This window comes from Cervus elaphus, chromosome 7 (genome assembly GCF_910594005.1).
Source record: "Cervus elaphus chromosome 7, mCerEla1.1, whole genome shotgun sequence".
Classification (NCBI taxonomy): Eukaryota; Metazoa; Chordata; class Mammalia; order Artiodactyla; family Cervidae; genus Cervus; species Cervus elaphus.
In genome coordinates, this window is record NC_057821.1 from 45,357,199 (window position 1) to 45,378,945 (window position 21,747).

The 21,747-nt window shown below is 43.4% G+C and overlaps 2 protein-coding genes across 2 annotated transcripts; one reads left to right on the plus strand and one right to left on the minus strand.

The window, feature by feature from the left end:
- Positions 1 to 1,382: 1,382 nt before the first annotated feature.
- SMIM13 (small integral membrane protein 13) lies at positions 1,383 to 19,616 on the minus strand. Its single transcript, XM_043908552.1, has 2 exons — positions 19,486 to 19,616; positions 1,383 to 5,594 (listed from the first exon to the last, which is right to left on the minus strand). Exons 1-2 carry the CDS (start codon positions 19,559 to 19,561, stop codon positions 5,407 to 5,409), a joined length of 264 nt encoding a protein of 87 aa, XP_043764487.1. The 5' UTR covers positions 19,562 to 19,616; the 3' UTR covers positions 1,383 to 5,406.
- On the plus strand, positions 4,417 to 20,552 carry LOC122696836 (translation initiation factor IF-2-like). Its single transcript, XM_043906957.1, has 5 exons — positions 4,417 to 4,486; positions 5,396 to 5,468; positions 19,208 to 19,318; positions 19,426 to 19,995; positions 20,226 to 20,552. Exons 1-5 carry the CDS (start codon positions 4,417 to 4,419, stop codon positions 20,362 to 20,364), a joined length of 963 nt encoding a protein of 320 aa, XP_043762892.1. The 3' UTR covers positions 20,365 to 20,552.
- The last annotated feature ends 1,195 nt before the right edge of the window (positions 20,553 to 21,747 follow it).

Sequence of the window (21,747 nt, forward strand, 5' to 3'; positions counted from 1 at the left end):
ACCCTGTTCCCACTGGGTCCTCACACGAGGACTCCTCCGTGCGGTCAGCACAAGCTTCCTGGGCCGCCGCAGTTGGTCCAGGTGCTGCAGGCACTCGAGATGGTAGAGCTGCTGACACCGCGTGAGCGGTCCTTGACGACCTCATCTTTCCCACTTCTCCAGCTCCAAGATGTCTCACCCCATAGTCTCTCTCCATTCCAGGAACAGTCAACCGTAATACCTGCTGCTCTGCAAACCAGGCACCTTCCCTTGGCCTTTTTTTTCTGTCGGGAACCCTCTTCACCTCCTCTCTGATAAACTCCGCCCCACCCCCAAGGAAGTTCTTCATCTAACAGCTATCATTTTTATACCCAAAGCACATTACTTGTAACCACCATGCCCTGGCTTGTAGAGCTGCCGGGTCGGGGTAAGGGGCGGGCTGAAGACAAAGCCTTCTCACAGCTCCCCGAGAACACGCCTCTTCCATTCTCAGGAAACTCCCTTCTGTTAAGGGCTGCCTGACCTCCCAGACCAGATCGGTCTTCCGCGTCCCTGAGCCGGTCCCCAGGTCACGGTCCTCTTCTCCATCCTGATTCCAGCCATCAGACAGAATTATCAGTGGCTGGGCTGATGGCCCACCCGACACCCTAGGATGCGTCACAGTTCTCAGATTCCCCTTTTCTGTGGTTGCTTCCCCTCCAAAATCCTAGTCTCCAACCCAATTTTCTGTTCGATCATACACACGCATATTACTACCTGCCACCTCCATGCCTTCCCACTTGCCCCACGTTTGGTGCTTTACTGATCTGGCTTCTCTTACGATCCGGCCGAGACCCCATGGCCCGTCTCCAGCAATCTCGAGTGACCGTGCCCTTGAGACACCCCTCCCTTACAAAGCCTGACCCTGGCCCAGGCCACTTTTTCCATTCTACGTTCTTGGCAGCTGAGCACCGCAGAGGGAAAATCAAAACTTGGCACCCAGCCATAGCAATTCAGTTTCCCATCTCAAATGGGTTTCAAAGGCTTCCCTCCATCTTCTTACTTGGCTGTGGTCAGTTCCCTCAGCCAGCCTTCCTGGTGGTTAACACTAACAAAATGGGAGACATGACCTATGGTGAAAAGAGCTTCCAAACAATCTTGAGGACAAGGGATAAAGCCTGAGAAGAAAAAGAAGGCTAAACGTTAAATGTAAACTAGTTCTAACACTGTATGTCCTTAGGTTCCAAGTCCATTCCTTTCATCCACTAGGAATGTTACTGCTAACTTATCCTAATTCTTGTAGATGTTTAGTTTGACAAATGAGGTGAAGGGTGAGCCCACGGGTAATAACGGCTGGTTTCCAATCCCTCACGTCCAAGCCACCCTTCGTACTTCTTATACTTCATTAGTGAAACAAACACAACTTTTGTTTTCACTTTAATTTATTCTTTGTAAAGTGACATCATACAGACAAACCACAGAAGCTTTAGACATAGTGTTGACCAGTTTTAAAACTGTAACAGCGAGTAACTGTTTTACAGCAAATAACATTTACACGGACTCCTCATCTTGTTATACAAAGGCATTATGAACACACACAGTTCTAATTCCTTATAAACCTATTTGTCAAGCAGCAAGATGACAATACATCGTAGCATAGCACAGAACGTTTCCTTCAAGAAACCAGAGCAGCGGTATTTGGCTAATGGTTATGCATAGAACTTAAAGGGTAATAAACACTGGTCATAAAGCAAGTGACACATGTACATTAATGAGTGAAAATTTAATTTTTATTAATATAAGATAAAATGTTACTCTTTATGCTTTAAGTTAAAAACTATAGAATACTTTAAAAGCAGACAATTCAAGGTGCTTTCATTTTAGACTCCATATCAAAATACCACTCCATTAATCGCTTAAGAACCCATAACCTTTGAGTACTGCTCATTGGCTTTTTAAAATCAACCTGAAATATAAAAGCACTTCAAGTTTACCAGTCAAAAGCTAATGTTACATTGGTTACATGTTACATTAAAACATAGCTTTTAAGAAAAACTGAATTTAAAAATACTGCAGCACGGAGCTCTAAAAAGTAAAAACGCACTACTTTCAAACCTTTCAACACATTTTGGTTTAAAATGCCCTATTTTGTGAAATCATTACTTACTATATTCCCAACTTTCAGTTAAAATGACAGGTTGAAATTGTTTTTAAATCTGATAACATCTAAAGAAATGGGTCAGCATGTAAATTGGCTATCCACCACAAAACGATGTTCCCACCACGAAAACATCACTACAGAGACCCAATGGATAAATGTAAATCTTAAAAACTTTATTTAACAGCGTCACACAAACATTTAGTGTCTTGTGGCCTTGAAATCAGAGCAATGCTACCAATAAATCTGAGATATGCAATTTTCACAGAAGTTTCAGAAGCAAAAGAAGAAACACAATTTATAAGTGGTGGGTTGGACAGAAATGAAAGCACCCACCAGAGTCCTCTCATTTTAGAATTAATCCTCCAACGAGGGCATCCGTGGTCACCATCACTGTTAGAGAGCATTCAGAAAAGACTAATACTTGTTTTTTTTTTTCATGCCCAGAACCCTCCAAGCTTCAAAATCAACCACAGGCTACTAAGAAACTGAAAATGCACTTATGATGAGCTCTGTAAGTTCAGCTACAAAAGCATTAAAACAGGAAAAATAAAAATAGAAACACTATATCACACAAGTAACTGTGTTAACTATTTCTCTTGCCTCTCTCAGTGGCCTTAGAAATAGGGACTATGGTGAGTCTATTAAGAAAAGAGGTGTGCAGGGGGGAAAATGTTTCAAACAAAGGAATCAGTTTGTAGAATTTTCATATTGGCAACAGCAACTTCTTTTTACTTTCCTAAGAGTTAAAACATGGCAGAGTGTGAGCTATTAATATGCTTTGGGCATACTTTCCAAGCAAGCTAAGCAGAATATTTCTTAAAATTCTATTTTTAAAGACATCCATAAAAGCATAAACATTAATAAATAATACCAACATGTACATCTTTTCATGGATTAAATTGTGGATGACCCTTGCATATTTTAGGGGTTATGTTGGTCATCATTCTTAATACTGACACAATAGGAAGCTTTCCAGCTACTAAAAAAGTTGGTCAGCAACTATTATCTAACCTAAGACATCTACTACAAAGCAGAATCCATAGCTCCAAATATCAGCCTGTGAAAGATCCAATTCAAATATCCTCCCAGCACCAAGAAGCATGAAGTTCTGCCCTACCTGATGAGCACTTTAAAGTGATATTTAGCTAGTACGAAAGCATTAAAATGAATGCTTGATCAATATAGTCACATAAAGGTAGAAAACTGTATCCAGTAAGGAAATAAAGACGGTGCCCCACTCTCAGCTGCTGGGGACCGCTCCCCTTAGCAAATATTGAAAAGTAAAGTTAAACTCTGTAAATTCCCTTTTAGTACATGCAAAGGGCCACAACAACAGCACAGGTGTTCATCAACTCGGGGCAGAGTAGGTGACCTGTTAATAAAACTATCAGCATGGAGTACGAGGTATCAAACAAAATTACACAGTGGTAAAATAGAGGTGATACTCTGTAATGACTAGTTCTTGAGAAACAAACGTTTAAAACAGAGAGAGAACTTAAGATTAATAAAATAAGTTGGCTTTGCAATTTATTCTCATATAAAGCAGGCAACACTAAGTGGGAAAGTTCTTTAACGCATAGCTCTCTTCCCCAGGAAACACTCAGTCCAAAGTTCAGTGAAGACAAACAAGGGATCATGGCAAGAATCACTTTACAGTAAAGCGGGCATTTCCACCCACTCTCTCAATACCCAGCACCTCGGAGGCCTTGTCACTGAATTGCTGTTTGTGAAATGTTTTCTCCATGGCACATGCCTTGAGCATGAAGTCCTCCCATGTGCAAGGAGTAAGGAAGCCTACCCTTCCTGAAGGAAGAGGACAGAACCCAGATCCCCGCATTTCTACTCTAGAATCATGAACAGGGTGCCCCAAAATGTGTCTCAGAGGATAGCTATTTAAACGATATGGTAAGAGTCAGAATTAAGTTCCCCAATAAATAGTTGCTATCCTAGGAATAAAAATAAATTTACAGACTATTTTTTTTTCCCCTAACCTAAGATACCATCGACGGTAAGATGCACCATATATATCACTAAGAAAAGACACAGGCAATTCAACTATGACACGATGCTTTTGTATTCTGCAGAAAGTCTAGCTTTCTGATTTACTAGAACAGAGCTTTTAAACAGGTATTTATTGCATCAACCTTGTGCACATGTCAAGGAAGTGCATGACGAAATAAGCTGGTTAAGTGATGACTATAACGTCGTAGTCTGAGTCTAACTCTTCGGAATCGTGCAGATGGGCATCTGCATTTCTCCAGACCACAGCCCCCTGGGCATCGTCAAGAGCGCCGGGGATGGAGCACCGCTTTAAACGGCGCTCGGGCACCGCCCGCGGGTTAACGTTAGCAGAAAGCTTTGGACACAGTGAGGTTTGACGCCTCAAGGACAGCCCTGCTCGGCGCATGAATCGATCACACCAGCCTCTGGTGGCTTTGAACTTCGCTTTGTCTATTCCGAGGGCTTTGGCAATTTCTCCGGCCTTCAGCTGCATTGCTTGGCGTGTGATGGGCAGTCCTTTTGCACGCGTCTCACTGACAAAGTGTAGCACACCCTCGTCGACCTGTGGGTATCTTCCTTTCTTAGGGCCCGTAAAGCACTTTGTGGTGGCTTTACAGGAAAATATGGAGTTTCGGTCGCTCCTCCAGCGACGGATATTTGCTTCGCTGATATGGAACGCACGCCCCGCTGCTCTGTTCCCATGCTTTTCTGCATACACGATGACTTTTCGTTTCAAGGCTGAATCATAGTGCAATCTTTTTGAAGACATTTTTAAAAGCCAATTAAACCTGCCACATTTGATACCAACAATCAGTGATGCTATGACAAGCCTGAGGTTCACATGTGCCCAGGCGAGGGTGATTACATCATGACTGTTGCCTGGTGGACTGTAACCGTGAGATTATCCCCATTTCAGACAAGGCATGATGTGGGGGCAGAGGGGGAGGGGGAACATGGAACAGAACTAGCATTAATAAAATATGGTTTTTCAAGCCTGTAATATTTATCAGATTACCACCAGTGCAAGAAAAAAAGCCCAAGGGTGAAAGAAAAAGTATATATGTTGAAGCATATAAGCAAAAATTATCTTAACGATGAAATCCGCAATGGTCCAATTTGGTTGAAATTCCCTTTATTTGCATATGGCTTACATGTAAATCTTTTTTTGAACTGGACTTAGAATCCAAGAATGAACGTTCTTCACTCCTTTAGCAAACTGCAAAGCCCAATCATTACAGAGAGACTCCCAGGACCCTTGGTCATTCGCTATCACAGGACCGGCTGGCTCAGTGGCCTTCATCCGCAGGGGCCCTCCTCTGGCGAGTGGACCTGATCCTGTGCGGAGACGGTGAAGCATCTTCTTCAGTCTCAGACCCTGAAGGCTCACGGTCTCCCTCCTGGGATCCGGTGTCTCCCACCAGTTCCCGAAGAAACTTGAATTTTGACAAAAAAAGATGCCAAACAAAATACCAACCTAAAGAGAGATAAAAAACATTCAGAAAAATTATTATGCCCAGCATTATCAATTGAGAACATTTCAGTTAACTCTGTGTCAGGGGTATACTACAAAATAGGATGCATAATTTAAACGTGTAAGTTATAGTTATCAAGCATTTACTATGGACAAGGCATAAAGACAAACTCTGGGATTACATGGGATGCCCATGACCAAGTGCACAAATTTTTGCACTAACATGTTTTCACTTCTCCTAGGTATAACAACTGACCCCAAAAACAAGGCCATGGTTAGATCTTCCTCACCTTTGAAAATCCATCTGTAACTTTACAGTAGGCCCACCATATCCATAGTTCCACACCCAAGGATTCAACCTCAGATCATGTACTTAACTGCAGTATGTATTTAGTGCAAGAAATTCACATATAAGTGGACCTGCACAGTTCACACCCGTGTTATTCAAGGGTTTGCTGTACACCAGGGGTAGAGTTGCCCAGGTCATATGGTAACTTTCGCGTAACCATCTGTGAAATTGCTAAAGTCCTGTCCAAAGCAGCTGAGCCATTTTACATTCCCATCAGAAATTTAAGAGGCTCTCAATTTCTCCACATCCTCACCAAGACTTCCAATTTTCCACCTTTTTTATTATAGCCATCCTAGCAGGTATGAAGTGGTATATCAGAATGGCTCTTATGATGGCATTTCCCTAATGACTAAATTTGCTGACCATCTTTTTCTTGTGTTTACTGGCCACTTGTAAATCTTCTGTGGAGGAATGTCTATTAAACTTCCCTGCCCACTTTACAATCAGCTTGTCTTTTTACTGAGTTGCAGGAATTCTAAATACATTCTTGATACCAGTTGTTTATCAGACTTATTATCTGCAAACATTTTTTCCTCATTCTGTGGGCTGGTCTTTTCATTGTCTTGATCACATTCTTTGAAGTATGGTAGTTTTTTAATTATGATGGAGTCTAAGTTTTTGTTTGATGAAATCCAATTTGTTTTGTTTTTCTTTGGTTGCTTATGCTTTTGGGTACCATATCTAGGGAATCACTGACTAACTCAAGGTCATGAAGATTTATGCCTTCACATTCTTCTAAGGGTTTTAGTTTTAGCTCTTACACGTAGGTCTTTGATTGATTTTATTTAACTTTGGTGTAAAAGATCCAAATTAATCCTTTTGCATGTGGAAACTAAATTGTTGCAGAACTATTTGTGAAAAGACTGTTCTTCCCTCTATTAAACTGTCTTGGCAATTCTGTCAAAATTCCAATGATCATAAATGTTATAGTTTATTTCTGGGCTTCCCTTGTGGCTCAGCCGGTAAAAGTATCCACCTGCAATGTGGGAAACCTGGGTTCGATCTCTGGGTTGGCAAGATCTCTTGGAGAAGGGAAAGGCTACCCACTCCAGTATTCTGGCCTAGAGAATTCCATGGACTGTATAGACCATGGGGTCACAAAGATCTATTCCATTGATCTGTCTATCCTTATGCCATACATACATCATGTTGATTATAGCAGCTTTGTGTTTAGTTTTGAAATGAAGAGTATAAGTTCACGAACTTTGTTCTTTTCAAGACTATTTTGGCTATTCTGAGTCTTTTGCATTTCCATGTGCCATTTTCTTGTCAATTTTTGGAAAAAAAAAATTGCAAGAATTTTAACAGGGATTGTGTTGAATCTGTATGTCAATGGGGGAACCTATACTTTTTATAGATACTTCTCTGTCCATATCAAAATTTTTCCACAATGGACACAGAAAAATTTTTGACAATTAGAAAAATCAGGAGAAAAATAAGTCAGAAACCAACAAATAAATCATGAGTACTTTGTAGACTTCTCATTTTAAATACCCCAATACCATTAATTGGCCTAAATAAGCCCAGGTGATTTTAAGATACTAAGGAAAACCTCTCAGGTTAATTTTGAGAACTCAACCTAAAAGTTAAGTGCTAAATAGTTATTATGAAGGTGAATTTACCATCAGGAAAATTACAAGCAAGCTCAATCAAAGATGATGATAGTCTTGACCTCATAAAGATCAAAGATTTTAACAGTGGCTATTAGGTATAAAATGAGCAAAAATTTAGAACGTAAAAGGAAGTAGCTGGAACTCTTGACTGAAGAGGCAAGGGCTGTCACCAGTGGGGCTCCCACCATAAAATACTCTTGCCCTTGGGATGGTTCAGAGAAAGTCAAGTCCCCCAGCATAGGAATCTGCAAGAAAGGAACTGAAGACCGCCTTCAACAGTCAGTCTCAGGAGATAGAAATAACTGTATTCAGTGAGATCACAAACTCTTTCTCAATTTTAATAAAACACATCCAAAACAAAAGACGTAAAAAAAAAAATCACTGCCAGCAACCAAACAATATAAGGGATTCAATCTGAAGTGAAAATTCAGAATGTGGTAGCCGATCAGAGACTCCAGGGGCTGGGGTAGCAAGTTACAGCCTCCACACAGGACACTCCCCTCCCCACCACACCAGCTAAACCACGTCACACCTCTTTAATTATTACCTGCACCTGCAGTTAAGCAAACCTGAAAAGCAGCTCATTTTTCCCTATTCTGCCTGGGTGTGAGTGAGGGTTGCACGTGGAGGAGCATGTGGGCAGGGACACTGCTTCCCATGAAAACTCATGAGGCAGAGGATTCTCCCTAATACAGATGTGGAGCTCACCCGCTGGGCAGCCAAAGAAACAGCCACTGTGCTGCCTTTCTCAATGGCTACTGTAATGACAGGGTGAGAAAGCAGAGTTAGAAAGGGAAATTGTAGCGGTGAACCCTGAACAACCAAGAACTGCAGGGGTATTCGCTAGATTCGGGGAAGTTCACAAGTTATTCTCCAAGTAAAGACTAAGTTCTCACAGAGCTGTAATTCTGGGGAGACGGCAGGGGAGGGGGGTTCTATCTCCCAGCACTTAAGAGCTGGGAAGAGCTGGTGTTTAGGCAACAGACCATTCATCAGTGTTAACTGTCTGAACAGAGGATGACACTCAAAATGCCAGGCAGTTTGAATGGAAACACAATCACACAACATTTATTTTGGAAAAGGAAGGACAATTAAAACTCACAATAGGTATACTGGAAAAGTGTGACTTAGCAAAGAAGTTAAGAGAGGTACCATAATGCCAGATAAAACTGCTGATAGTTACTGGCTATGTTCATTAGACCTGGAAATAAAAACAGCTTTTTCTTTGGGCTTCCCTGGTGGCTAAGCAGTACAGCAATCACCTGCCAATGCAGGAGACACAATTTAAATCCCTGGATCAGAAAGACCCCCTGAGAAGGAAATGGCAACCCACTCCAGTACTCTTGCCTGGGAAAATTCCATGGACAGAGGAGTCCGGCAGGCTAGAGTCCATGGGGTCGCAAAGAATCGGACACGACTTGGTGACTAAACCACAACAAACGTCTTAACTTTGGGACAGGTACTGTGAGGAAATGCTCTGCACGGATCATTTATGGCCAAATTGTTGTTCACTATACACTGCCTTTCTACATACTTCTGACACGTCACATTCCCTACAGGTGAGGTAGGATCTGCTGAGGCTGGAAGTCCTATTCTCCCTTTTAAGCAGAGGAACATGTCTAAGTGGAAAGCAATCATTTATTTTCCAATGGAATGACCCCAGTTAAAGACATGTGAGGGCCACACAGTGCATCACTCAAACTGGCTACTCACCATGCCCCGCGCGGGAGCCTGGAGAAGCTCCTGATTCCCAACGACTCACCCCAGACACTGCAAATCCGTCTCCAGGGTTGTGCTTACTCATCCTCTCCAAGCTCCCTAGATGATTCTGATGCACAGGTAGGTGTGGAAAAGAGAAGGCACGATGAAGAAGAAATATGAGTGCTACAGCGGATCAATTACAGCAAGTGGCCAAGGAAAAGGAGAAAAGGCTCAGCGGGAGGAGCAGGAGAGAGGTCGGATGTTCCTAACACCAAGTATCCATAGTTCCTCTGCTGCTGCGGTCCAGTCGCGAAGTCTCTGCCACCCCACAGACTGTAGCCCGCCAGGCTCCTCTGTCCACAAGATTTTTTAGGCAAGGATACTGAATACCTACAGGGCCTCTTGTAGAGGTGTAGCTCATACAGTTCCTCCCACCCAAACCTAATATGCAGACACCAGAAACTCTTTACCTATTTTTATTCCACAGACCATGGGTCTCCTATCTTGTCCTGGGATTCTAAGAGAAAAATGGATGGAGGGGAGGAGGGATAACAGAAAGAGGGGGCGAGGAGAAGGACTGTCCAAAATTAGATGCACTTACAGTCAAAAATGTACACCAACTGTTAAACAAGTACCATAGCTTTCCACAGTTTAAAAGGCAAGTCTGTGTGTTAGGTACACTGGCTGGCAACAGAGGTTGTGTATCCTGAGATAAGCAAAGGAGTACTCAGCTTGTGTGTGCCAGTACCCAAGCATGAGTTCAGAGAGGGCAGTTCAGGAAAACGCACTTTGTATCATCTTTGTATGCAAGATGAAGGGGATTCCCTGGCGGCTCAAACAGTAGAGAACTCACCTGCCAACGCAGGAGACCCGGCTTCAATCTCTGTGTTGGGAAGATCCCCTGGAGAAGGGAATGGCTACCCACTCCAGCATTCTTGCCTGGAGAATTCCATTGACAGACGAGCCTGGTGGGCTACATCCATGGGGTCGAAAACAGTTGGACACGACTGAGCAACCAACACAACAATAATGCAAGATACATGTGCTGGCAGCAGAAGGGTAGCAATGGCAGATGAACCCAAATAATGAACCATCACCATGCCACAAACCCAGAGGACAGTTGTAATCACAGAGTTCTCAGTTCACCAAGTGCTGTTACATTCAGCATTTAATACTCTCATTAGCCCTCTGAACTACACAAGAAATCATTACCCCCATTTTCTAGATAAGAAAACAGGCTCAAAGTAACTCATCACCATGGAAGAGGGCATGATCAGCAAATCAGAGCAGTGAGTTCACCAGTTCAGTTCAGTGGCTCAGTTACGTCCGACTCTTTGCGACCCCATGGACCGTAGCACGCCAGGCCTCCCTATCCATCACCAACTCCCACTGTTTACTCAATTCCTATCCATTGAGTCGGTGATGCCATCCAACCATCCCATCCTCTGTCGAACCTTCTCCCACCCTCAATATTTCCCAGCATCAGGGTCTTTTCAAATGAGTCAGTTCTTTGCATCAGGTGGCCAAAGTATTGGAGTTTCAGCTTCAGCATCAGTCCTTCCAATGAATATTCAGGACTGATTTCCTTTAAGATGGTCGCCTTGCATTCCGAGGGCCTCTCAAGAGTCTTCTCCAACACCACAGTTCAAAAGCATCAATTTTTTGGCGCTCAGCTTTCTTTACAGTCCAACTCTCACGTCCATACATGACTACTGGGAAAACCATAGCCTTGACTAGATGGACCTTTGTTGGCAAAGTCTCTGCTTTTTAATATGCTGTCTAGGTTGGTCATAACTTTTCTCCCAAAGAGTATGCATCTTTTAATTTCATGGCTGCAGTCACCATCTGCAGTGATTTTGGAGCCCAATAAAATAAAGTCTGTCACTGTTTCCCCATCTATTTGCCATGAAGTGATGGGACCGGATGCCATGATCTTCATTTTCTGAATGGTGAGTTTTAACCCTACTTTTTCACTCTCCTCTTTCAGTTTCATCAAGAGGCTTTTTAGTTTTTCACTTTCTGCCGTAAGGGTGGTGCTATCTGCATATCTGAGGTTACCGATATTTCTCCCAGCAATTTTGATTTCAGCTTATTTCAGCTTGTGCTTCATCCAGCCTGGCATTTCCCATGACTGACATACTGCTTTCCCTATTTGGAAACAGTCTGTTGTTCCATGCCCAGTTCTAACTGTTGCTTCCTGACCTGCATACAGGTTTCTCAAGAGGCAGGTTAGGTGGTCTGGTATTCTCATCTCTTTAAAAATTTTCCAGTTTGTTGTGGTTCACACAGTCAAAGACTTTGGCATAGTCAATAAAGCAGAAGTAGATGTTTTTCTGCAACTCTCTTGCTTTTTCGATGATCCAACAGATGTTGGCAATTTGATCTCTCGTTCCTCTGCCGTTTCTAAATCCAACTTGAATACCTGGAAGTTCACGGTTCACTTACTATTGAAGCCTGGCTTGGAGAATTTTGAGCATTACTTTACTAGTGTGTGCGGTAGTTTGAGCATTCTTTGGCATTTTCTTTCTTAGGGACTGGAATGAAAACTGACCTTTTCCAGTCCTGTGGCCTCTATTGGGTTTTCCAAATATGCTGGCATATTGAGTGCAGCACTTTCACAGCATCATCTTTTAGGATTTGAAATAGCTCAACTGGAATTCCATCACCTCCACTAGCTTTGTTTGTAGTGATGCTTCCTAAGGCCCACTTGAGTTCACATTCCAGGATGTCTGGCTCTAGGTGAGTGATCACACCATTGTGATTATCTGGGTCCTGTAGATCTTTTTTGTATAGTTCTTCTGTGTATTCTTGCCACCTTTTCTTAATATCCTCTGCATCTGTTAGGTCCATACCATTGTCCTTTATGTGCTCATCTTTGCATTAAATGTTCCCTTGGTATCTCTAATTTTCTTGAAGAGATCTCTAGTCTTTCCCATTCTATTGTTTTCCTCTATTTCTTTGCACTGACCACTGAGGAAGGCTTTCTTATCTCTCCTTTCTATTCTTTGGAACTCCGCATTCAAATGGGTGTATCTTTCCTTTTCTCCTTTGCTTCTACTTCTCTTCTTTTCTCAGCTACTTGTAAGGCCTCCTCAGACAGCCATTTTGCTTTTTTGCATTTCTTTTTCTTAAGGATGGTCTTGATCCCTATCTCCTGTACAATGTCATGAACCTCCATCCATAGTTCTTCAGGTATTCTGTCTATCAGCTTTAATCCCTTGAAACTATTTCTCACTTCCACTGTATAATCGTAAGGGATTTGATTTACGTCATACCTGAATGGTCTAGCATTTCTCCCTACTTTCTTTAAGTCTGAATTTGGCAATAAGGAGTTCATGATCTGAGCCACAGTCAGCTCCCGGTCTTATTTTTGCTGTCTGTATAGAGCTTCTCCATCTTTGGCTGCAAAGAATATAATCATTCTGATTTCAGTGTTGACCATCTGGTGATGTCCATGTGTAGCATCTTCTTTTGTTGTTGGAAGAGGCTATTTGCTATGACCAGTGCATTCTCTTGGCAAAACTCTATTAGCCTTTGCCTTGCTTCATTTTGTACTCCAAGGTCAAATTTGCCTGTTACTCCAGGTGTTTCTTGACTTCCTACTTTTGCATTCCAGTCCCCTTATAATGAAAAGGACATCTTTTTTGATTGTTAGTTCTAGAAGGTCTTGTAGGTCTTCATAGAACCATTCAAGTTCAGCTTCTTCAGCATTACTGGTTGGAGTACAGACTTGGATTACCATGATACTGAATGGCTTGCCTTGGAAATGAACAGAGATCATTCTGTCATCTTTGAGACTGCACCCAAGTTCTGCATTTCGGACTCTTGTTGACTATGATGGCTACTCCATTTCTTCTAAGGGATTCTTGCCCACAGTAGTAGATATAATGGTCATCTGAGTTAAATTCACCCATTCCAGTCCATTTTAGTTCGCTAATTCCTAAAATGTCAACGTTCACTCTTGCCATCTCCTGTTTGATCACTTCCAATTTGCCTTGATTCATGGACCCAACATTCCAGGTTCCTATGCAATATTGCTCTTTACAGCATCAGACTTTGCTTCCATCACCAGTCACATCCACAACTAGGTGTTGTTTTTTGCTTTGGTTTCGTCCCTTCATTCTTTCTGGAGTTATTTCTCCACTGATCATATTGGGCACCTACCAACCTGGGGAGTCCATCTTTCAGTGTCCTATCTTTTTGCCTTTTCATATTGTTCGTGGGGTTCTCAAGGAAAGAATACTGAAGTCGTTTGCCATTCCTTCTCCAGTTCTCTTCTTCATTAAGTGCATCAATGAAGATTCTTTACCATCTGAGCCACTAGGGAAGCCCATTAAGTGTAAACCTTCTTAAATGCTATGATACAAGATACATTTTCTCACTATAATAAAATTTAACTAGAAAATGATAAAATGATATATAGGTGGGAAAAAAGAAATGTCCTAAATAACTCACAATTGAAAGAAGAAATCACAAGTGAAACTATAGTTTTTTCTAAAAAAATCAAAACTAATACTTGAAAAGAAATTAACATCGTTAGATACCTATTTTTACCTTTTTAAATAACAATAGTTTAAAATCAATAATCTAAGTTTCTATCATAAGAAACTAGAAGTACAAATTAAAATCAAAATAAATAGAAGAAAATAAAGATATAAACATAAATCAATGAAATAAAATATGGACAAGAAATTAAAAATCAGCCTTTCAGCAGCTGAGGAGCTGGGCAGATGGCTCAGAGAAGGACGTCAGATGTCACTGTCCTCCCAGCTTTTCGATCTTCCCTCAAAGCCTCTCAAGAAAATGGTTTGATCCCTCCCAAAAGAATAAATAAATAATCAGTAAAACAAAAAGATCCAGATTCTTTGAGAAGATCATAAAATTCATAAACCTCTAGCCAGACTGACCATACGCAAGAGAAAGAACACAATACCAAGAATGAAAGAGAAGACATCATCACAGATCCTACAGATATTAAATGATGAGAGAATATTAACTCAGATTAAACATAGTGCTTGAAAAACACAAACTCAAAAGCTTACTCAAGAGAAAACAGGTTAACTGGAATAGCCCAACATTAGCCCAAATGAAAGATAGTGAGTTTGTAATTAAAAACTTCCCCCAAAAGAAAAGTCCTGGCCTAAATTAATTCTACCAAACATTTAAGAAAGCATACTGGGGATTATGCTTTATTAGTTTTTGAATACTCATGACCTCCACCACAGCACCTGCACATAAGAGTTCACTAAGGGGAAAGGGCAACCCACTCCAGTGTCCTTGCCTAGAGTATCCCAGGGACGGCGGAGCCTGGCGGGCTGCCGTCTACGGGGTCGCACAGTCGGAGGCGACTGAAGCGGCGCAGCAGCAGCAGCAGCAGCAGCAACAGCAACAGCAAAGGGTATTTTGCTGAGTAACACAAGGGTTATCCAGTTTGAGACAACCATGGTTTGTGCTACACTGAAGAGTGTGTTTCTAATAGGAATTTAATCATTTATACAGAGCAATCTTTCTTCACTCCTACTTCAGATATACAAAGGCCCTCTACATGTCAGGCATCACTCTCCAAGATCCAGGAAGAGAGAAGTGAACAAGCCAAAGAAGGTCCCTGTCTTCACTGAGCCTACACTCTAGTGGGAGGAAACAAACACATAAAATGTGGATGTACCACTGAGTGCCACATCCAAAGATTCAAACCACCACAGACAAAACAGACAAACAGACTGAAACTCAGGAGATAGTCGGTCCAAAGGGAAATGGATAGATAACAAAGATAAAGTATATGTATACAGTGGAGTATCACTCAGCCATAGGGGTTAAAAAATGAAATCTTGCCATTTGTAACAACCTGGATAGATCTAGAAGGTATTATGTTAGTGTCATAATTCAGACAGAGAAAGAAAAAAAAACACTCCATGATTTCACTTACAGGTGGAATCTAAAAAACAAATCAAATGAACAACCATAACTAAACATAAACAGAGTCATAGATACAGAGAACAAACAGATGGCTGCAAAGGAGGGGGGTGGGGCAGGGAGAAATAGGTGAGAGAGATTAAGAAGTACAAACTTATAGTTGCAAAGTGAGTGAGTCATGGGTATGAACTGTACAGCACGGGGAATAAAGTCAATAACTATGCAATATCTTTGTACGGTGACAGATGTGACTAGGCTTTCATGGTGATCACTTTGACATGTATACAAACATCAAATCCCAATATCCTGTAACAGGAATTAACAGTGTGGTAGGTCAATTAGTACTTAAAAACAAACAAATTCATAGAAAAAGAGATCAGATCTATGGCTGATGGGCAGGAGAGAGATGGGATTGAATGAAGGTATAAATTTCTAGCTATAAGAGTACTAGGGACATAATGTACAACAAGATAAATATAATTAACACTGAGGTATGTTATATATGAAAGCTAAGTGAGTAAATCCAAGAGTTCTCATCACTGAAAAAAAATTTTTTCTATTTCTTTACTTCCTTATCTAAGAGATGATGGATATTCACCAAACTTACTATAATAATCATTTCATGATGTGTGTAAATGTTGCACTCCTTAGATCTCTACAATTGTTGATAACTTGCTCAGGCGTGTCCAACTCTTTTGTGACCCCATGGACTGTAGCCCACCAGTCTCCTCTGTCCATGGAATTCTCCAGGCAAGAATATCTGAGTGGGTTGCCATTCCCTTCTCCAGGGCATCTTCCCAACCCAGGGTTCAAACCTTCATCTCCTACACTGCAGCCAGATTCTTTACCATTGAGCCCCCTGGGAAGCTCTAAATTTATACAGTACTGTAAGTCAATTATAGCTCAGTAACACTGGAAGGCAAAAAAAAAAGAGACACAAAACTGAATGACTTCCAGATGGAGTGAGCATTTGTAAGGAAAGGGCAAATCCAAGAATGACACCCAAGCCCCCGGCTGCTGGTAACATGTGAGCAGGGAGGAACAAACAGGTGGTAGAAATCAAAAGTTCTGTTTTAGATGTGTTTAGTTTGAGATGGTTATTAGATCTCCAAGTCAGGGTACTGAGGCATGAGCCTAGGGTGCAGGAGAGCCGTGATAGCTGGAGATACTAATGTTAGTCATTCATTACAGTTACTATTTAAATCTTTAGAACTAGATAAGGGACAGAATAGAAGGAAGGTGAAAACAGAAATATATATATATTTTTTATTATAACACAATATATTATAGGAGTGTAGAAAATAGCATGCATCTCATGGAGTAATGGCCAAGTACTAGTCTATAAAATTTTTATTTCAGAGATAAGAGTGATGATGGGAAGATAGATACATGTACATATAAACTGATTAATATATGTAACCTACATACTTATGAATGTACTGGAAGTAATGTAAAATATTTCCTATCATAGATTTAGTCAAAAAGAGTTAAATTCCAGGGGATGAGAAGATAGGAAAAGATAAAACAATTAACCACTATGGTAGGAAGAACACCATGAAGGCAGAGTGTATAGAAGCCACAAGAAATGCTTCTTGGGAAGAATGCTCACCTGGACAGAACGAGTCTGTGAGGTTAAAGAGAATTAGAACTCAAAAGTGACCATGGACTTGGTGATACAGAGGCCATTTGTTACTGAGCTTGCAACGGCAGTTTCGGTGAATAGTGGGAGTAGAAAATATTTTTAGAATGAATGAGAGGCAAGAAAGTACAACCAACAGATAGGAGAAGGAAGACCTCCCTAAGGAACCTGAAATTTGAAAATGAGAATTCACTATGTGAGAGAACCGGTCAGAGTTCTTTCAGGCTATGCATTTCTTGGGGCAGACCCAGGTCATTGATTTTTTAATCCCTAATGTGACTGTATTTGGAAGCAAGGCCTTTAAAGGTTTATTTAAAGGTTAAATAAATTGATAAGGGTGGGGCCCTAATCCAATATGACCAGTGCCCTTATTACATAAGATTAGGACACAGACACACACACACAGATGAAAGGTCAGGTGAAGACACAAGGAGAAGATAGCCATCTGTAAGTCAAGTAAAGAGGCTCAGAGGAAATTAACCTTGCTTGAACTTCTAGCCTCCAGACTATAAGAAAATAAATTTCTGTGGTTTAATGTCTATATTGTTATAGGAGACTTAGTTTCTCTCTCAAATCTGGTGTGATCCATCCCTCCCCCTCCCTAAGCCCCAGGCTCCCCCATTAGTCAAAACATGAAGCCACCCATCAATCACTCTCCCAACAAAAAAGTGCTCAGATTACTTCTTACAGCTATTATTCTGGACCACTCCAATCAAAATACGGCATTCTTTTCCTTACCACACCTCACCTCTCATTCCACATTGTTTTCTGAAGTCAAAGGCAGGGTACTTTTAGAAAAATGAGTAGAATTTAAGTCAAACAGCTACTGAAGGTTGAGAGAGCAAGTCTGACACGTAGCAAATAGGAATTTTGAGGTCTCAAAGGCAAGTTTGGCAAATACTCTAAAATGGTGAGAAGGGAGTGGCAGAGGATGAGATGGTTGGATGGCATCACAGACTCAATGGACGTAAATTTGAGCAGACTCTGGGAGATAGTGAAGGACAGACAGGTGCACGCAGTCCATTGGGCCCCAAAGAGTCGGACACGACTTAGCGACTGAACAACAAGGAAGTGGTGTATGGTTTACATGGTACATTGCCATATCCAGGTAGTTTGCATGTTCAAATCAGAAAGGAAAGCATGTTCACCTACTTCCTCATAACCACACAAATCACAAAGATTTGGTTTTCCTTATTTCAAGGATCCTAAACATCTACAATTAGCCCCAAATCCTGACATCACAGGCAGGAAGTTGAGAAAGGCCTTCCTTCCAATTGCTTTATCATCAGAAAAGCCTGTAAGTTAGAAACTTTAGCTCTAGTGCCTTAGTAAAAGCAAGAAAACTAAAAATATACAAACAAGTATATACACACAAGTGTATCTATATATACACATGTATATGATCATGTAAAAGGAAATTTTAAATACACATACAAGTACATAAATACAAATATACATATCTGTACATGCCTAAATGTTTCCAAACACAGCTGACTCTGAGCACTTGGTGCATTAATCACATAATGACTAAGCCCCATATTTTGAATACTAACCAATTATTGCATCAATCTGAATCCATACTTCAATGTGATAATTATAAAAAAGCAAACTCACTGACATCTGGTTGTAAACACTTTCCCAAATGTTCACAATTGCTCAGCCCCTTTGCTAAGAGAGCTGTGGCTGTCTGCTGTTGTTTGTTGTTCAGTCGCCCAGTCCTGTCCCACTCTTTGCAACCCCATGGACTGTAGCACACCTGGCCTCCCTGTCCCTCACCATCTCCAAGATTTTGTCCAAGTTCACGTTCATTGCATTGGTGATGCCATCCAACCACCAGTATTTTTGTCATCTGATGCGAACAGACGACTCCTTGGAAAAGTCCCTGATGCTGGGAAAGATTGAGGGCAGAAGGAGAAGAGGGCAGAAGGAGAAGACGGCAGAGGATGAGATGGCTGGGTAGCTACCAGTTACTGTGAATTAGAAAAAAAAAAAAAAAAGATCTACAATTGCGCTAAAATTATCTTGAGAAAAAAGTTTCACGTTCTCTCATTCCATGGAGGGGAAGGGAAAAAAACAAAATCACAGTAAACAAAATAGCACCATTACTACAGAACTAAGAGTTAGGTTACCTGACCCTGGAAATTTAATATAGCCTGTGTTTTTTAAGTTCTGCCTCGTCTCGACACTGCTGTTTGGAATTGAGCTTACGCCTAACTCCAAGCAAACAATCGCACGCGTGCTGCAAAGCCAACTCTTGCTTCTGTCCCTGGTTCAAGGAAGGTAATGAAACCTCCCTCGCTTTATCATCGGGAGTCAGAACGTGTAAAAAGACAGAAAGAGGACGAATCACTGCACCTTCGCAAACAGGCCAAGGTGACGATATGGGTTGATCTGTGGCAAGGGTGGCGATCGAGGCGCTGCGGCGGCCAGGCTTAATCCCGGGTCCACACGCCCAGCGCTGGACCCGGCTCCCTCCTCTGCGGGACGCCAGCGGGGCCCGCGGTGGGCAGGGGTACCCAGCTCCGGGCTCACTCCCGAGGGGCAAGTGGAGAACCGATGGTTTTTCGACACTTGCCCACCCAGACCATCTTTTTTCTTTTTTCCTCTTTTAAAAACGAGAGACAGAACCAGCCAGTCGGCAGGACAAGCCGAGCCGGCGGGTGTGAACTACCCACTCACCGCACACCATCAGCAGCAGCACGATCAGCAGCGTGGCCACGAACACCAGCAGGGTCAGCCCCACGTTGTGCCACATCTTGGGGGCGGCGGGGCGGCGGCGGGCGCGGGCGGGCAGGCGGGCGGGCGGCGCGGCCGGGGCTTCTGCGGCCGGGGCGGCATGAGCGGCGGACGCCCCCCGCCCCCACCCGCCGGCAGCGCCCCCGGGAGGCGGGACGGGGCGGGGCGGCGCGGGGGCGGCCCCGCGGACGGCAGCCGGTCCGCGCGGTCCCTCTCAGGGCGACCGACCGATGGCGGGCGGGAGGCGGAGCGTGGGGGCGCCCCTACTCGTTCATCGCTCCGGGGACCCGGGGACGCGGCTCCGGGAGACCCCGGAGGCGGCCGGATGTGCTTCCATGACGGACGCCGCGAGCCCTTGAGGCGGACCGAGGGCGAGCACCGGAGCGTGCGGCGGCCGCCTGACCCTCGCGGTCGCCCGCCCGAGGGTCCCTCGGCCCCCCTCGCGCACGGCAGGTAACGTCTCACCGCGGCGTCCGCAGCCCGTTTCCACCCCAGGCCCCCTCCCCCTGCGGCAGTTCGTCACTTGGCGCCCCCACCGCTCGCCGCCTCTGCGACGTGGGGCCTGCTGGGAGATGGAGTGCAGAGCCCGCTGGAGCCTTGGGGAGGCCGCCCGCTAGGGGACTACAACTCCCAGAATGCACCGCCGACGCAGTTGCTTTCCTTCTCCCTCCCTCAGCCTATGGTTTTTTTCCCCTCATGCCCAACCTCTGCCTACTGACTGCGGTTCTCGGAATCCGTGCAGTGGTCTACCCCTCCCGCGGTGTGCCAAAGCGCCGGGTTGATTTCAGACACACTGAGTCGTTCTGCTTGAAGCCACCGTGACCGACGAACCACGAAGAAGGAAGAAAGGGGACGCAGCTGCCTGAAAAGCTGGTTGCTTGTGAACCTAGCCCTGTTGCTGGCGGCGAGAGTTGGATACTTGGGACTTTTGAGGAGAGACCTGCGTCCCTGCCAAAGAGAGGGGCCAGAGGCATGCAATCTCCCTCCCCCCTCCCCCCACCCCGTAATAGATGTTGTTATATGTTTTCATAGATAATGTATTTCGGAAACGGCCCGCGAGGGACTTACGGACCTCAGCTTTGCCCTTAATTTGCCTGAGTTGTGAATTTCATTCAGCCTCTTTCTTGAGACCAAGTGACAGATGACCCACAAGTGAAGATTTTGCCGCACTGGCTCAAACACGCCGCGAAAGAGGACGATGTGATCATCTCAATTACTGTCCTCTGAAATTAAAACTCCTCAATTCCGCCAGATGACACTCATTCCTTGAAGAGGTGGCCCCAGAAGAAATGAGGAGAAATGTGTATTGCACTTTTAGAAGGAGCCAGGTATAGCCTTCATGATTTGCTATAAGTCTGTTGCTCCCTGACATACCTCTCCACTCTTGTTCCGATTCCTTTCCCCTGGCCACTTCTAAGCAGGCGAGGTAGAGGGTCCGCTGAGGAAGAGAACAGAAGCCATTTTTGGCCTAAGCCATTACACAGACTCCATCAATGGCCATGTAGTAGTGTAGTGTTAGTCACTTAGTCATGTCCGACTCTTTGTGACCCCGTGAGTTTGAGCGAACTCTGGGGGATGGTGAAGGACAGGGAAGGCTGTTGGGGTCCTAAAGAGTAGAGTGGGACAGACTGAGCGACTAAACAAGTTTTTGTGATCTTCACCTGGCCATCCCCCCAGCCCCCTTGTCCTAGAACTGCAAGGAACAAAAGTCTGTTATCAGGCAATAGAAGTAACAATAGCAAAGATAACAAATCATTTGTAAATTCCCAGTTCTGTTTTAATAGTTCGCATTAGCCTGAAGCACTTTCTTGAGGGGTTTTGCAAAATTCAAACCCCCTTGAGGCACCCTAAGGGAGGATGTTGACCTTTTCTGACTCTCTGGTTTTCAATCCAACTAAAGCTAGACTCTGTTGACCTCCCAAGCCCCTTGACGAATATGCATATAACCTTAGCTTAAAAACTTTCCCAGTTCTGTTCAGGAAGACACTGCTTTGGGGAAAATCCTCAGTGCTCTCCTTCAGTCAGTTCAGTTCAGTTCAGTCTCTCTGTCATGTCTGACTCTTTGCGACCCCATGAATCCCAGCACGCCAGACCTCCCTGTCCATCACCAATTCCCAGAGTTTACTCAAACTCATGTCTATCGAGTCGGTGACGCCATCCAGCCATCTCATCCTCTGTCGTCCCCTTCTCCTCCTGCCCCCAATC

Coding starts and splice junctions, on each gene's coding strand:
- LOC122696836 (XM_043906957.1), top strand. CDS start 4,417: ATGGAGCACCGCTTTAAACGGCGCTCGGGCACCGCCCGCGGGTTAACG. Junction 4,487..5,395: donor AGCAGAAAGCTTTGGACACA/GTGAGGTTTGAC, acceptor TCGCTATCACAG/GACCGGCTGGCTCAGTGGCC. Junction 19,319..19,425: donor GGGGCCCGCGGTGGGCAGGG/GTACCCAGCTCC, acceptor TTTAAAAACGAG/AGACAGAACCAGCCAGTCGG.
- SMIM13 (XM_043908552.1), bottom strand. CDS start 19,561: ATGTGGCACAACGTGGGGCTGACCCTGCTGGTGTTCGTGGCCACGCTG. Junction 5,595..19,485: donor GCTGCTGCTGATGGTGTGCG/GTGAGTGGGTAG, acceptor ATCTCTCTTTAG/GTTGGTATTTTGTTTGGCAT.